This window comes from Calidris pugnax, unplaced genomic scaffold, assembly GCF_001431845.1.
Source record: "Calidris pugnax isolate Ruff unplaced genomic scaffold, ASM143184v1 scaffold92, whole genome shotgun sequence".
NCBI lineage: Eukaryota > Metazoa > Chordata > Aves > Charadriiformes > Scolopacidae > Calidris > Calidris pugnax.
In genome coordinates, this window is record NW_015090823.1 from 1,358,439 (window position 1) to 1,373,102 (window position 14,664).

The window sequence follows — 14,664 nt, forward strand, 5'->3', positions numbered from 1 at the left end:
ATGGGGAGGGCAGTGCAGCCACTAAAGCAGTAGAAATGGGCTTAGCCCATGCTGGCCTGCACCGAGTGACCCTGGGGAGAAGCAGGAGGAGAGAGATGCCCCTCAGATGGGCCACAGCTCCTGGGCAAACCCCTCTCCAGGGTGTCTGCCCCGGGCTGGACCTGCTGCCCTGAAATGGGAACACAACAAGGGTCATTGCTGCCTGTGGTGGCTCTGCTGAGGTTGAGCTGATGCAGACCCCCTGCTCTCTCATCTTTTAATGCCTGTTTTTTCGGTGGTTCAGCTCCGACGTGCTCAGCGCTGCACGAGGGGAGCATCCCCTGCCACAAGAAAATAGCCCAAGTCTTCCCCAAAGAGACAGTGAAACCTCATCAAACTTCATCAGGGCAGCCTCGCCCGGACAGACAGGACCAGAATATTAAACTGACCAAAGGAGCAGAGGGAAACCTATTTTCACCAGTTTTTCCTCAGTCTTACAAAGCAGGATGAGAAGAGTCAATTGATTTTTCCTGTGGCTGGCAAGGTTGAAAATTCCTATGGGAGGGAAAGGAAGAGCCAGGGTGCATGGAGAGAAGTAATCCACCCTGGGAATAGCAGTCACTGCTTTAGAGTGCCCCTGTCCTAAAATAGCGGTAGGTTGAGAAAAGGGGAAAAAATAAATTAATTTTAAAAAAAGAAAAGGAAAAAGAAAGTTTTCTGCTCACAAGGCCATGCTGGGAGGCTGAAGAGAGAGCAGGCTCTGGGATGTGCTGCGGGGGTGGTGTGCTCCTGCTGCCCTGGCGTACGCGGAGAAACTGCTGAGGTAAGAGACGGCACTTCGGGGGTGAACTCACTGAACACGCTTCTAGGAGCACCCGGGGGTCTGGAAAAAAACCAAATTAAAAAAAAAAAAAATAAAGCCTGGGCTTTTAGGTGTTTCCTATTTGGCTGCTGGGATTCCTGTCCCCTCTCTGTTGCTGTTGGATGGGCAGCGTGGGAGGGATATCTACCTCCTAGCAGGGAAATAGGTCGTAAAAGGCCCCCACCCAAGGAGTCAGAAGGGAAAAATCCTTCTTCTGCCAAGGTTGGCCCCTGGTGATTATGTCCCTGAGAAGAGGGCTGTCTTCCCACAGGGGACTGCTGGGGTTGGAGCACCTCCTGCCTTAACTGAGCCTTAATGCAGGCTGCCGAAGGCTTCCAAAGCCTCACACTTTGGTGGTTTGCAACAAACTCTGGCAGGTCCTGCTCTTCGGGGCTGATGGTGGCCTCCATGAGGTATGTGAGAACCTGCTGGTCAGCAGAAGCTGGAAACACCCATCGAGTGGCCACCGAGTGTCCAGGAACGATAAGCATCCCTGGAAGGTGCTCACCTCAGGGGGCCACAGTCTTGTCCCCCTTCTCTTGGCACTAGCCCCCCAACAAGCCCAGCCTTGTGTCTGACTCCATCTCCCCTCTCCTCCGAGCAACCCGGGGGTTTTGCTTGATACACAACTCCCCGGGGGGACAACAGTGACATCGGTGGCAGCGGTCCCCCCGGTGAAACTCCCGACTGGGTTGAAGTGAAGAAAAGCCACTCTGCCCTTACAGAGGGTGGAAACAGCACTGACATCTCCAGGGGGTTTGGAGAGAGCACGCTGCCCTGGGGAAGTTTTTCCTTTTCCACCGTGTAAAAAGCAGGAGTAAGTTGCGCTACACAAAGTAAAGCAAGTTTTGGATGGAAAAGTAACTCCATTGAAGCTTCGAGGCACTGCCTTTGAGCGGTGCTTTAAGCCTAGCACTGTTTAATGCTAATGCTGTAACATTATATAGATGGTTGTTTTTTTTTTTTTTCCGCTTGCACAAAGGAGGAAGGGGCTCAATTCTTCTGAGTTAAGTTTTTGGTTTTTTTTTTTTTCCCCCCCTTTTCAGCGAAAAGCGATGCTGAGCAGCTCAGCCGCGAGCCCAGCCCCGGCTCGCTGACATTTCCATCTGAATCCACCTGAAGGGGGTGAGCTTTTGAGGAAGAAAGAGGCTTCTCTCCCTCTCCAGGCCAGAATCTGATCTCCAGATTAGCTTAGCTGGTTATCAATAGAGGCAACAGTTGCGATTGCAACTCAACACTCCTCCAGTCCCGGGGACAGCGCTGGAGAAAACGGACTTTTTTCAATTGCGAGAGCAAAGGGACTGAGACGTCGTGGTTTCAGTCGTCAGCAAGAATTGGCAAAGGAGGACGGGGATGCATTCCCCATTGACATAGGATTTCTCCCCGGTCTACCAAGATCGGTCTAAAATTTCAGACCCGATTCCTCCTCCAGTCTACGGAACAGGTTGGTAATTTTCTTTGCGTACCTAAAAAATTGTATTTTTGAATGGGGTGTGTTAAGTAACCTATTCTTTATTGTCATGTTTCCCAAGCGGTGCTGTTCGTGGACTGCCACGGTCTCCATGAGGCATTCCCTGCCTGGTCTCTGCTAACGAATCCGTGGTGACTCAGATTTACCATCTATCTAAAATTCTCTCATCTTCCTTTCGTCTTCCCAAGATGGGGAATGTGGCAAAGCTTTTCCTCAGTGGAATGAATTTTTTCTCCACGCAGAAGGCGGTTGCTGGGAGCAGACCGTGGCCGGCCTTGATGCCAGTGGCACAGGCTGAGGAGCAGGGAGGAACTTTCCTTCCACCCTATTCCATGCTTTTCCGAGCTCCCAGTAACGGATGTGGGACAAAGGATGGCTTGTTCCCTGTCTATGTGGATATGTTTAGGAGGAGGTGGATCTATTGGTGCCCGTACATTATAGAAAGAGAACTATAGGGAGAGAATAAAGAGATGCTGGGTTTTGTAGGCACTGTGGGATGTAGAAGTAGAGTGGCTGGTATTGAAACTAAGATGATAAATAAAGTATATAGTTTGTGTCTGAAGCTGATGGTGTGCTTTTCCAGCGGGCACGGGCTCGCTGGGAGCACAGGACACCTTCCTGGGAGCTCTGTGTGAGCCGTGCCGCTGTGTAGTGAATGGAAGCGACGGGCGAAGAAATCAAAGCAGGTGTTTTAGCAAGATTTTGAATTGGATTAATACCCAGTAACAAATTGCATTAGGCACAGAAGGAATTAGAGCTGGCACGGGATTTCGCTTTCGTTTTCCCCAGCCCCGTATCTGCTTCTCTCTCTGTCATTGATTCCTGCGCAGCGAGGAGTTGCCCAGCTGTGCAAATGTTTGTGCTTCTTCCACACTCGTTGGAAACGGTGAGCGACCGTTGTGGGAGCAGCCAAAGGATTAGTCAAAGGGATGGGTGAAGCCCCTTAAACCAGGAGAGCTCCTGCAGCTCGGCGTTGGTTCTCGTGCTTGAAGCGGGGAGAAGCTGCTCTCCTGAAGTCAGGCAGAAGCATCCGTCCCCGCACTAAGCGGATCGGGGAGGAATTGCTCTTGAACTATGGGGAGAATAGATGGCCCATGGAGAGCTGGGGCGATTTACAGCTTCCAAACGCTGCATGGAATTAGCCAAAGCTCGTCCAGGTGGTTTATGGGCTTGCTTTGACAATACCTGCAGGGAGATTTGCTGTTATCACCAGGGAAGTGTCATTATGCCACTGCACGGAGTAGGTATTTCAGGTCCAGCTGGTGGGTGAGGGTCCTCCATCCCTGAAACGTCTGTGTGTTGGGTGAGGGACCTCCATCCCTGAAACATCTACATGATGGCAGTGGCTTTGGGAAGTGATAGTGAGGTTTGCTTGACCTCCATCCCTGAAATGTCTGCATGTCGGGTGAGGGACCTCCATCCCTGAAATGTCTGCATGTCGGGTGAGGGACCTCCATCCCTGAAATGTCTGCATGTTGGGTGAGGGACCTCCATCCCTGAAATGTCTGCATGTTGGGTGAGGGACCTTCATCCCTGAAATGTCTGCGTGTTGGGTGAGGGACCTCCATCCCTGAAATGTCTGCGTGTTGGGTGAGGGACCTCCATCCCTGAAATGTCTGCGTGTTGGGTGAGGGACCTCTGTCCCTAAAATATCTGTGTGTTGGGTGAGGGAATCCATCCCTAAAACATCTGTGTGTTGGGTGAGGGACCTCCGTCCCTGAAATGTCTGCGTGTTGGGTGAGGGAATCCATCCCTGAAATGTCTGCGTGTCAGGTGAGGGACCTCCGTTCCTGAAACATCTACATGATGGCAGTGGCTTTGGGAAGTGATAGCGAGGTTTGCTGGAGGATGCAGTTTCCTACCGACGTGGTGCATGTCCATCTTTCTTTTTTCCCCACAGGATGAACAAGCAATCGTTTCTGGGAACCTGGGTGGCCCTTTTGGTGATAACTGGGCGGCAGCGAGGTGAGTATGTCCCGCTCGGGTGCTGGGAGAGGCTGATGCTTGTCAGCTGTGGCAGGAAAAAGCTGTCACCTTGGAGGGGAGCTGTGCCCAGAGAGCCCAAAAATACAGAGAGACGGGAAAACACACCCAGCCCTTTGGCTGGAGCAAGGACAAGAACCAGGGTGAACTTATGACTTCCCGTGGGGAGGGAGGGACCACTGATTTCAGGGTAAGCCTTCGTGGGTGAGCCCAGGTGGCAGTTTTGCAGGAGTGACATCCTGCACCACAGGAGATGGATGGGCAGCCTGCACAAATAGCCCTGGCTTCATTGGGAGCAATGAAGCGACGACAGTTTGCGTGGAGCGAGGAGCTGGATGTGAAGCCGGCAGGTTACATGGGCCACAGGAGCTGTTGAGCTCGATGAGCTGTATGTACAGGGGCATATATCATCTATATGGCTGTGTGTGCGCACGTGGGCCTTTGCAGAGGTGGGTGATGGTCTGGCCAGTCCCTAGAAAATAGGAGTTTGAAACATTTCTGGTGTTCGGGTTGCTGAGTGAGCTGGCAGCCTACATCCAGTAAAGGGCAAATTGGGTGAGTGATAGCAAAAAGTCACAGTTTGTGGGTAGTGGGGTTCTCTGGGGTGCTCACAGAGTCTCTTCTCCCAAGTCACAGGCGATGGGACAAGAGGAAATGGCCTCAAGTTGTGCCAGGAGAGGTTCAGATTGGATATTAAGAAAAATCGTTACACTGAAAGGGTTATTAAGCCTTGGAATGGGCTGCCCAGGGACGTGGTTGAGGCACCACCCCTGGAGGTATTTAAAAGATGGGTTGGCATAGTGCTTAGTGACATGGGTTAGTGATGTTTCTTTTTATCAGTCAGATGGATGGTTGGACTAGATGATCTTAAAGGTCCGTTCCAACCCAGACAATTCTATGGGTCTACGATATGGGACAACAGAAATGGAAGTGGCACTGGCAGGGTCACAGGGCTGCAGCCTGCAGCATGGAAGCCCCTGCTTTCACTCTCACCCCATTTCTCGTGGTACATTCTGTTTTGTGTAGAGGTGGGTGGTCACATCTGGGCTGGATGAACCTGCTCTGATCATGGGGTCAGCCCTGCTGCGGGGCAGGAGGTGAGACCAGCTGGAGACTCCTTCCAAGTTGTGGTTTTGTATGATGTTGAAAAACCTTGGGGTTTCATGGAGAAATGAGTCTTGGGCATGTTTCAATTTGAGGAAGGGCAAGCGGAGCTGGCACGGGCAGGAAAAGCTTCTGTAGTTTGGTAACGTGGCAGAAGTGCTGGTGTGGGATGTGTGGCCGGCTCAAGGGCTCCTAGCAAGGACATCCCCTTGAGCTGGGATGTCTGGAAATCTGGAAGCCATTTCCCTGCTCAGCTGCTGAGTTGCCATCAGGCTGAGGATGGTTCAGGGGAAAGCTGTGGCTCTCTTTGCTCATGGGGGAAATGATTCCACCAGTTCACCCGTGGAAAATGCCACCGGGGTGAAAATCACCATCAGCGGGACCCGCCGGGCTGTTTGCCTGGGCAAGGTGATGCATGCAAAGGGGTGGTAGCATCACGGTAGCAGTGCTAAAGAAGCTGCCATCGAGAAGTTTTTGCTGAGTTTCCTATTTAAAAAAGAAGTAAAATCCGTGTCTTGTGGCTATACCTTAGCTGTAATAACTCATCAGGTGCATAGCAGCTGTGAAATGACTTGTTTTACTACCTGGCAGCCAGGAGCTTTGCTGCAGCCCTTTGGATGTATCTGTGAAACCAGGTTAGTGGCTCGTAAACAAGCCTTCTTCTCCTGCCTCCTTTTCTCCAAGGAAAGTCAGAGCGTTGAGCCTGAAGAAGGGTCAGATGGTGAAAGTCCCAATCGCAGGCAGTTTCGAGGAGGGAGCATCCTCAGGGTGGCAAGGCAGACAATTCTATGGGTCTACGATATGGGACAACAGAAATGGAAGTGGCACTGGCAGGGTCACAGGGCTGCAGCCTGCAGCATGGAAGCCCCTGCTTTCACTCTCACCCCATTTCTCGTGGTACATTCTGTTTTGTGTAGAGGTGGGTGGTCACATCTGGGCTGGATGAACCTGCTCTGATCATGGGGTCAGCCCTGCTGCGGGGCAGGAGGTGAGACCAGCTGGAGACTCCTTCCAAGTTGTGGTTTTGTATGATGTTGAAAAACCTTGGGGTTTCATGGAGAAATGAGTCTTGGGCATGTTTCAATTTGAGGAAGGGCAAGCGGAGCTGGCACGGGCAGGAAAAGCTTCTGTAGTTTGGTAACGTGGCAGAAGTGCTGGTGTGGGATGTGTGGCCGGCTCAAGGGCTCCTAGCAAGGACATCCCCTTGAGCTGGGATGTCTGGAAATCTGGAAGCCATTTCCCTGCTCAGCTGCTGAGTTGCCATCAGGCTGAGGATGGTTCAGGGGAAAGCTGTGGCTCTCTTTGCTCATGGGGGAAATGATTCCACCAGTTCACCCGTGGAAAATGCCACCGGGGTGAAAATCACCATCAGCGGGACCCGCCGGGCTGTTTGCCTGGGCAAGGTGATGCATGCAAAGGGGTGGTAGCATCACGGTAGCAGTGCTAAAGAAGCTGCCATCGAGAAGTTTTTGCTGAGTTTCCTATTTAAAAAAGAAGTAAAATCCGTGTCTTGTGGCTATACCTTAGCTGTAATAACTCATCAGGTGCATAGCAGCTGTGAAATGACTTGTTTTACTACCTGGCAGCCAGGAGCTTTGCTGCAGCCCTTTGGATGTATCTGTGAAACCAGGTTAGTGGCTCGTAAACAAGCCTTCTTCTCCTGCCTCCTTTTCTCCAAGGAAAGTCAGAGCGTTGAGCCTGAAGAAGGGTCAGATGGTGAAAGTCCCAATCGCAGGCAGTTTCGAGGAGGGAGCATCCTCAGGGTGGCAAGGAAAGAGCATCCCCCCAGCTCGGGCAACACCAAAAGCCCCTCCTGTGTCCGTAACGGCGGGGCACAGAGCAAGCTGGAGACTCTGAACAGCTCTGGGGTAGGGCTTAGGAAATAAAAGCATGTCCCCAATCCAGGTGAACAGAGCCGGGATTGTTCAGAGCCCGGCGGCTCATGTCGGCCGAGATTGAATGTCGCAGGGCACTGCTTTTGTACATCAGAGAGGGGAGGAGGGGGAGAAAAATCCAACAACATCCCCGTCTGCTCAGTGAGGAGGCACAGCAGTAGCTAACTGCAGGAAACGGGGGGGGATGAGATGACAGCAGACATCTGGCAGGGGCTGGGACGGGAAAGGACGTGTGCCCCGGGGCCAGAGGTGCCCGTGTGTGACTCAAACCGATGGATTTTTCGTCTGGTAGAAAGCGGCAGGCTCGTCTCGAAACACGTCAAAACCATCTTCTGAAATATTTTTAGGGAGAGACAATTATGTTCGCCGGCAGGGCTTTTTAGCAGGAAACCTAATTTTGCCAGGAAATGTCAGAGCAGATGATACCCAGCACCAGGAGCCCTCGGGGGGCTGTGGGGCAGGCTGGGCCTGGTGCCCGGGGGGGGTCTGCCGTGCCAGGAGGAGGAGGAGGAGGATGGTCGTTGCCCAGGAGCGTGGTTCTGGGGTTCAGTCTTGCTGCTGTTTGGTCCCCAGGCACCTGAACAACTCACCATCTGAAGACCCCCTGTCCTGGGGTCGGTGGGGATGGAAGTGTTGTCCTCGTTGCTGAGATATAGGTGTTGTGACTCCATCACAGTCACACGGAAAGTAAAATGGGCTTATCACATGCTTTTGGGTCATTTTGCTGTTGCCCTAAATAACCTTTGAATGATGATCCTGTCCCAGAGCCCATCCCAGACTCAAGACTCTGCCTTGGGACAACCTTTGGCTGCCGTCCATGTGGGTTTTTGGTGCTGTTTCCCTCAGCGCTGGCGAGGCAGAGCACGGCATCGTGGCCAAGTCCTGGTTTGGTTGGTCACCCTTAGTCTGCTGCCCCCCATGCACAGCATAGGGTTTCACCCCACCCCAAAGCCCTGCCTGGCTTAGCGCAGGCTGGTGGAGCAGACCTTCAGCATCCCCGGCGTGTCCGCACCGGGGGAAAGAGGTGAGGGCAAGCGGGGATTTTGCTCTTCACAGGTCGACATTTGGGGACAGGCAACCCCAGGGGACTCTGCTGTGGCCTCTCTGAAGCCAGGACTGGTCCTAACATTGCCATAAGGATTCTCTTCTCCTTCTCATTCCAGCTCACGCCATGGCAAGTCTCTATCCCTTCTGGCAGAACGACACGAAAACGCCCAAAGTGGATGATGGAAGCTCTCCCGAGATCAAGATCTCTGTCCCATTCATCTTTTTTGGAGCCCCGTACAGAAGCGTTTATGTAAGTGGAGAAGGAGATTTTCCCTCTATTCTTTTCCTTGCCATTAGCAGCTGCATTTTAAACGCACTCTCCCCATCGTCAGGAATGGGAAGATTTATTAGCACCTACCTGACAAGTTCTTAGATTTCATGAACTGATAGGTTTTATGATTAAGAAAGTCAAAGGTATATTTAATGGGCTAATGTTCATGGGGAAGGAATATAAAAGGCAATAAATTTTCTTTGTAGGTGATTAAATGGTACAGCAAAGCTAAGGCCTTGACACAAGAAACATTATTCCTGTTATACATGACAAGAAACAAGAACATGCAGAGACCTGCAGGGGGAGGGGAAAAAAAAGGGGTGACAATTTGGACCCATATGTGGGTGCCCGAGACAAGGACGGGCTGCTGAGCTCTCAGAGGGCTGCACAGTGAAAGCTGGCTCTGGGCTTGGCTAAGAGAGGGCTCACCTGAGCACCCCAAAGTCAGCGTGAACATAGGGCAGATCCCAAGTGTGCCCACATTTTCTGGCCAGGCAGTGTCTATGGGAATGCAGGAATTCCAAGGGGGTTTCGAAGCCTCATGTGGTGGGACATTTCAGCATTCGGGTCAGCAGGGCCACATGTTCTCCACGCCTGGCAAAAATAATGGTTGTTTTTTGAGCCTCTTCAGCAGACTCTGGGGAGGCTGCCCGTGGCACCACGTGTCACCCTGCTCTTGGGGAGCCCCAGGATGTGTCACAGATGACAAATGCAGCGAGCCCGATGCTTTATCTCTTTTGCCTGGAAGCCCTTGTGCCATGTGGCCACCCGTCCCATGCGACCAGGTCTCTCAGTGCTGCAGAGCTGCTCTTCAAAGGCTGGGGAAACCCAGGACCTCAAGGTTGGGTCCAGCCGAGCCAGGTGCCACCCTCTCTGATGTGTTGGCCCGTAGGAGCCCTGTTTTGCAGCCTTTTCAGCGTTTTGTCCTGCCTGGGGCTGCCTTCACTCAGCCTGTGGCCACCACTGGTAGGATGAGGTTGACTCTCTGCCTAGATGGTCAGGCTGTCTCACCAGCTCTCAGTTATTACATTCCACCTTCTGCCAAAAGTTGCTCACCCCCACATTTTCTGGTAAACCAGCGGTTTTCTGCTACCTCCAAAGGCTTCCTCAGACTCAAGCGGGTCTCTCTGGGCAGGTCAACAACAACGGTGTGATTTCCTTCAACGCCCTCGTCAGCCAGTTCACGCCAGAAGCCTTCCCCTTGACGGACGGCCGGGCCTTCGTCGCCCCGTTCTGGGCAGATGTGCACAACGGCATCCGGGGAGAGATCTACTACCGAGAGAGCACGGACCCCGAGCTGCTGAGGAGAGCCTCCAAAGACATCCGCAAGCACTTCAAAGACATGGCCTCTTTCTCTGCCATCTGGATCTTCATCGTCACCTGGGAGGAAGTCACTTTCTACGGAGGAAGCAGCACGACTCCGGTAAGAGCGATCCGCTGTGCTTTGAGACGGGTGGTGTGTGATGGTTGAATATATGTCTGTATATACATCTATGTCTATATATAACTGTCCTGGCCTTTATGGGGAAAACTCAGGGACTCGCTTTGTGTTCCTGCTCCTCAGTTCCTTTTTGAGCACGTTTCATTTTCCCTCCATGCTGTGATACATGACCTTCTCTTCCCCGTGCTTCCGCAGTGATGAACCAGAGCTACTTGTGCAGGGGCTACAGGCACCTCGGAAGAAAGGTCTTTATAAAGGAGCCCAAGTTTTGGCAGCAAATAGTAGCTCTGTCGTGATATAAACCATTCGAGGCTCCCACCTCCTCCTGTGCAATCAGTTTACATGGAGTGATTCAGTTTGGAGGCACGTTATCATGGCAGCAACGGGGCCAGGGTGTTGGGTGAGACCCAGAAGCTCAACAGTAGCCATCCTAGGGCCAAAAGTAGCCTCGCTGTGCGTGGGGCATCTGAGCAACCGAGGTGTGGGTGTGTGCATAGAGCAGGCTCCTCCTGAGACTGGGACGTGGCGAGCGGTGCCCAGGGATGGAACAGAGAATAAGGGTGTATGTTCTTGCATCCCATCCTGGAGTGGAACTGGAGGGCAGCCCCCCCTAGCCATACTGGTCTGTCCACCCCAGGGGTCCAGGATAAACTGGTCCCACACTCAGCAGGGTGATGGAAAGAACAGGCTGTAGAGGTGGAGGGGAAGCCCTTTGCTGTCTGTCTGGCCATAATCTTCTGCTCCATGCTCCCTTCTTCTCCACCTCTTCAGGCTGGAGCTTGTAGGTTGCCCTTCCCTCCCCAACACTCGCCTCTACTCGGGATTCAGTGCTCACTTTTCCACCCTCAGATGGCATTGCCAGGCCCGGGCAGCTTTGAAAAGAAGCTAAGGGCGTTATTTGCTCCTTGCCTCTGCAAGGAGGGAGGGATGCTCCGGCAGGAAAAGGCTTAGCTCAGGAATCTGCAGTAAATTAAGTTTTGGAAGTAATCCACTCTCTGAGGAGTTGGAAACAGGAAAGAGAAAACGCGAGCTTTAATTTGTATTTATTTGGCAAAAAAACCCCAACCCTCTCTTGCTTTCAAATTTTGATGGCTTTTTCTGCGGTGGAGGCTGAAACGCCCTCCCTGCAGCGCTAATCCCAGAGGGTGGCGAGGGCATCTCACAGAAAAGGGTTGAACAGGTCTGAAACATTGTGTGGACAGGGATGAAGGGAAGGGAGAACCAAAAGGAATACTGGCAGGATTTTTGCGACAACAACCTCCCTGTCTGCACAGGGAGACTGATCCAGATGGACCAGAGTCACACTAGAGACCCGGCCGTGGTAGCTCGTTGTATTTCCACAAACGTGGCAGTCGTATCTCAGAGGATGGTGATGGTGGTAATGTTCTTTGGGCACAAACCACTTATAAATACCCAGTTAATATGTGAGCTGTGATGGCAGCTGGTGTGGGGAGGTCCGTTGCCAGTAGGGCCCGTGCAGAAGCTTGGGGGGCAGATAGCGAGCGAGGGACCCCTGCTATTGTTTGGGGAAAAGGTTGTTTAGGATTAGCTTGTGAACTGTGAGTGCCAAGAGCTGGCTTCTTCTGTCTCGAGGAGTTGGCTCTGATAACAGTTCAGCTCTTTTCCATTTGTTAGAGAGGCTCAAGATTTAATGCCTTTTTTTTCTTTTTTCTGCCAGTCCTGGCAGTGCTTGCAGAAAGAAAAATACAGATAGATATATATATATTTGCAGACAGCAAGCAATATAGAGATTCGTGTATTGCCTGAAGAATTACATTTGCAACACAATGCAATTTATTTTGTTATAGAGCAGCCTTCCCATTCAATAGCGGCCAGGGCTCCGGGTTGGCACGGGGAATGGCACGCTGCAACTTCAGCAGGAAATTCATCGCAATGCAGAAAAGCTGCAGAAAACACTGTTTGGGACTGTGGCCTCGGGGATGCTGTGGGGACTGTCTCTGGATGATGCCCAAGCCAAGGGGTTCGGTTTCCCAGAGCCTTGTTAGATGGTGAGGGTGCTCCATGCGTCCCTGAGCCTCCAGCAGGGAAATGTGTCTGGTTCCTGTAAGTGCTCCTAACGAGGAGCACCCACCACCCCAAATCTTCTGGTACCAAGTCAGCTCCCACCACCCTCCAAGAGGCACCTGACCAGAGCAGGGCTTGTTGCTCCATCAAAGAGGCATTTTTGCACCATAAAAAGCGATGCTGTCTTTATTTGTTAGTGTTTTCTGATGGTACAGTGGTGGGAAAAGAGGAAAAGGTGAGGGAGCGTGCTGAGGAGGTGAAGTGAAACCCATTGTAGGAGGCAGAATCCTGAGGAAAGGATGCAGGAGTGGAAAGGGTGGGTTCCCCATGAGCTTGCTCTGCCGCTTGGCCCGGCGTGAACTGCGCCGTTGGCAGCTCTGCCCACACCTCTCGCTCTCCCTGACAGCTCCTACAGGCTGCTTCGCCTCCCTTTCCCACATTTCTCGTGGCAGGAGCCTAATGTGCCTTGGAAGTGACTTCTCCTCGTGGCTTGTGAGTGTAGCCCCGGGGTCCCCTTCTCAATCCGCAGGCCCTTGCGCTCCCCTCGGCGCCAAGAACCAAACGAGTGGCTTTGCCGTAAGGGATTGTGAGGTGGCACCAAGTGATGCTCGGCCCCTGGGGGCTCTGGAGCCTTCCCATCACCCAGCAGCTCGTGTCAACTGCTGTTATCGCCCAGCAGCTCAGGCTGGCAGGGTAGGACCCTTCCTGCTGTGAGAGGATTCGATCGATGTGCTTTCCCATTCCTGTGGTGGTGGTTTCCTTCACGCTTTGCAGCACCCAGGTGGCTGGGCTCCTGGTAGTGGTCTTGGGTAATTAAAAGAGGGACAGTCTGAGCTTTGTCCTCCACCGAGATCCTGCTCCCTCAGAGGAAGGAGGAGCGGTCCTTTATCATGGCACGGTCCTGGCACAGAGCGGGCAAGGATGGGGAGGACAGGAAAATGCAGAAAGCTGAGAGAAGTGAATTCCTGGTAGTTCCCAGCAATGATCTCTGCACGGATGCCTGGAGCATCTCACTTAACGAGGAGAGGCTGAGGGACTTGGGTCCTTTTAGTCTGGAGAAGAGAAGGCTGAGGGGGGATCTGATCAGTGCTTATAAACACTTAAAGGGGGTGTCAGGAGGATGGGGCCGGTCTTTTTTCAGTGGTGCCCAGGGACAGGACAAGAGGAAATGGGCACAAACTTGAATATAAGAAGTTCTACCTCAACAATGAGGAGGAACTTCTTTACTTTGAGGATGGCAGAGCCCTGGAAGAGGCTGCCCAGAGAGGTGGTGGAGTCTCCATCGCTGGAGATGTTCAAAACCCACCTGGACACATTCCTGTGGGACCTGCTCTGGGTGGCCCTGCTTTGTCAGGGGGGTTGGAGTAGATGATCTCTGAAGGTCCCTTGCAACCCCATGTGATTCTGTGAAGGGGAGAGGCCTTTTCTGCCTTTCTGTGCAACCGTAAAATTGAAGGGCTCGGGGTTACACCCCCTTTGCTGGCTGGCCAAGCTTGCCCTTCTTGTGTGGGGCCCGGACCAGCCGTGGCGTGAGTGTGCTTGGAGTTTGGGGGGCTGGAAACACAGCGTCGTTCCCAGTGGAAGGAAGGAGAGGAGCAGCAGATTGAGCAGGCAGCGAGGGGGATTTGGCAGCTGAGCACGGCACGTAACACACATGGTTGGCTTTGGATGTAATCCACCGTTAACAGCATTGTAGGGTATGAACGCGGGAGGGAAGCGGGTAAGATAATGCGGCGAGGAATAAAGCTGAGATAGGGTAATGGAAGATAACAGGTCCTAACAACCCGAATCCTGCCGACTGCTTTTTTCCCCTCGAGCTTATTCTCATGCTGCCATCTATTGGTGTTAGATCGGATCGGAGACAGTCGTGTCCTCCCAGGTGGAGGCAGCACCAGGGATGGGAGCTTGGGGAGTCGCAGCAGCAAGAACAAGCCTATTTTGGGTCTCCTTAGGCTTCTGCTGCTCTTCACCTGGAGGTTCCTAGGTCCCGCCTGGGCCAGAGATGAATGTGATAGAAGGGCAGGCCAGCAGTGTGAGAAGATCAGGCTGACCTTGTGACTGTGCTCATGGTTTTCAACAGGTAAACACCTTCCAAGCTGTCCTGATCACAGATGGAGTGTCATCCTTTGCCCTATTTAACTACCACGAAATCAGCTGGACCACGGGGACAGCCAGCGGAGGGGACCCCCTGACCGGTCTCGGCGGGGTGATGGCCCAGGTGAGGCTCTTGATCGTGTACCTCCACCTCCGTCGAGCTCTCAGGTGGTTGCCCGTAGCTTGCTCGAGGGGAGAGGCCTTTTCTGCCTTTCTGTGCAACCGTAAAATTGAAGGGCTCGGGGTTACACCCCCTTTGCTGGCTGGCCAAGCTTGCCCTTCTTGTGTGGGGCCCGGACCAGCCGTGGCGTGAGTGTGCTTGGAGTTTGGGGGGCTGGAAACACAGCGTCGTTCCCAGTGGAAGGAAGGAGAGGAGCAGCAGATTGAGCAGGCAGCGAGGGGGATTTGGCAGCTGAGCACGGCACGTAACACACATGGTTGGCTTTGGATGTAATCCACCGTTAACAGCATTGTAGGGTATGAACGCGGGAG

The 14,664-nt window shown here is 52.8% G+C and overlaps 1 protein-coding gene across 1 annotated transcript in view; it reads left to right on the plus strand.

Moving 5' to 3' along the window:
* The first annotated feature begins 4,161 nt into the window (after nucleotides 1-4,161).
* TECTA (tectorin alpha) overlaps nucleotides 4,162-14,664 on the plus strand; it is a 33,397-nt gene continuing 22,894 nt past the window's right edge. The window contains exons 1-4 of the mRNA XM_014939944.1: nucleotides 4,162-4,277; nucleotides 8,458-8,591; nucleotides 9,748-10,035; nucleotides 14,159-14,296. Of these exons, the coding sequence (XP_014795430.1) occupies nucleotides 4,214-4,277; nucleotides 8,458-8,591; nucleotides 9,748-10,035; nucleotides 14,159-14,296 (624 nt within the window). The 5' untranslated portion in view covers nucleotides 4,162-4,213. The remainder of the gene's footprint in view (nucleotides 4,278-8,457; nucleotides 8,592-9,747; nucleotides 10,036-14,158; nucleotides 14,297-14,664) is intronic.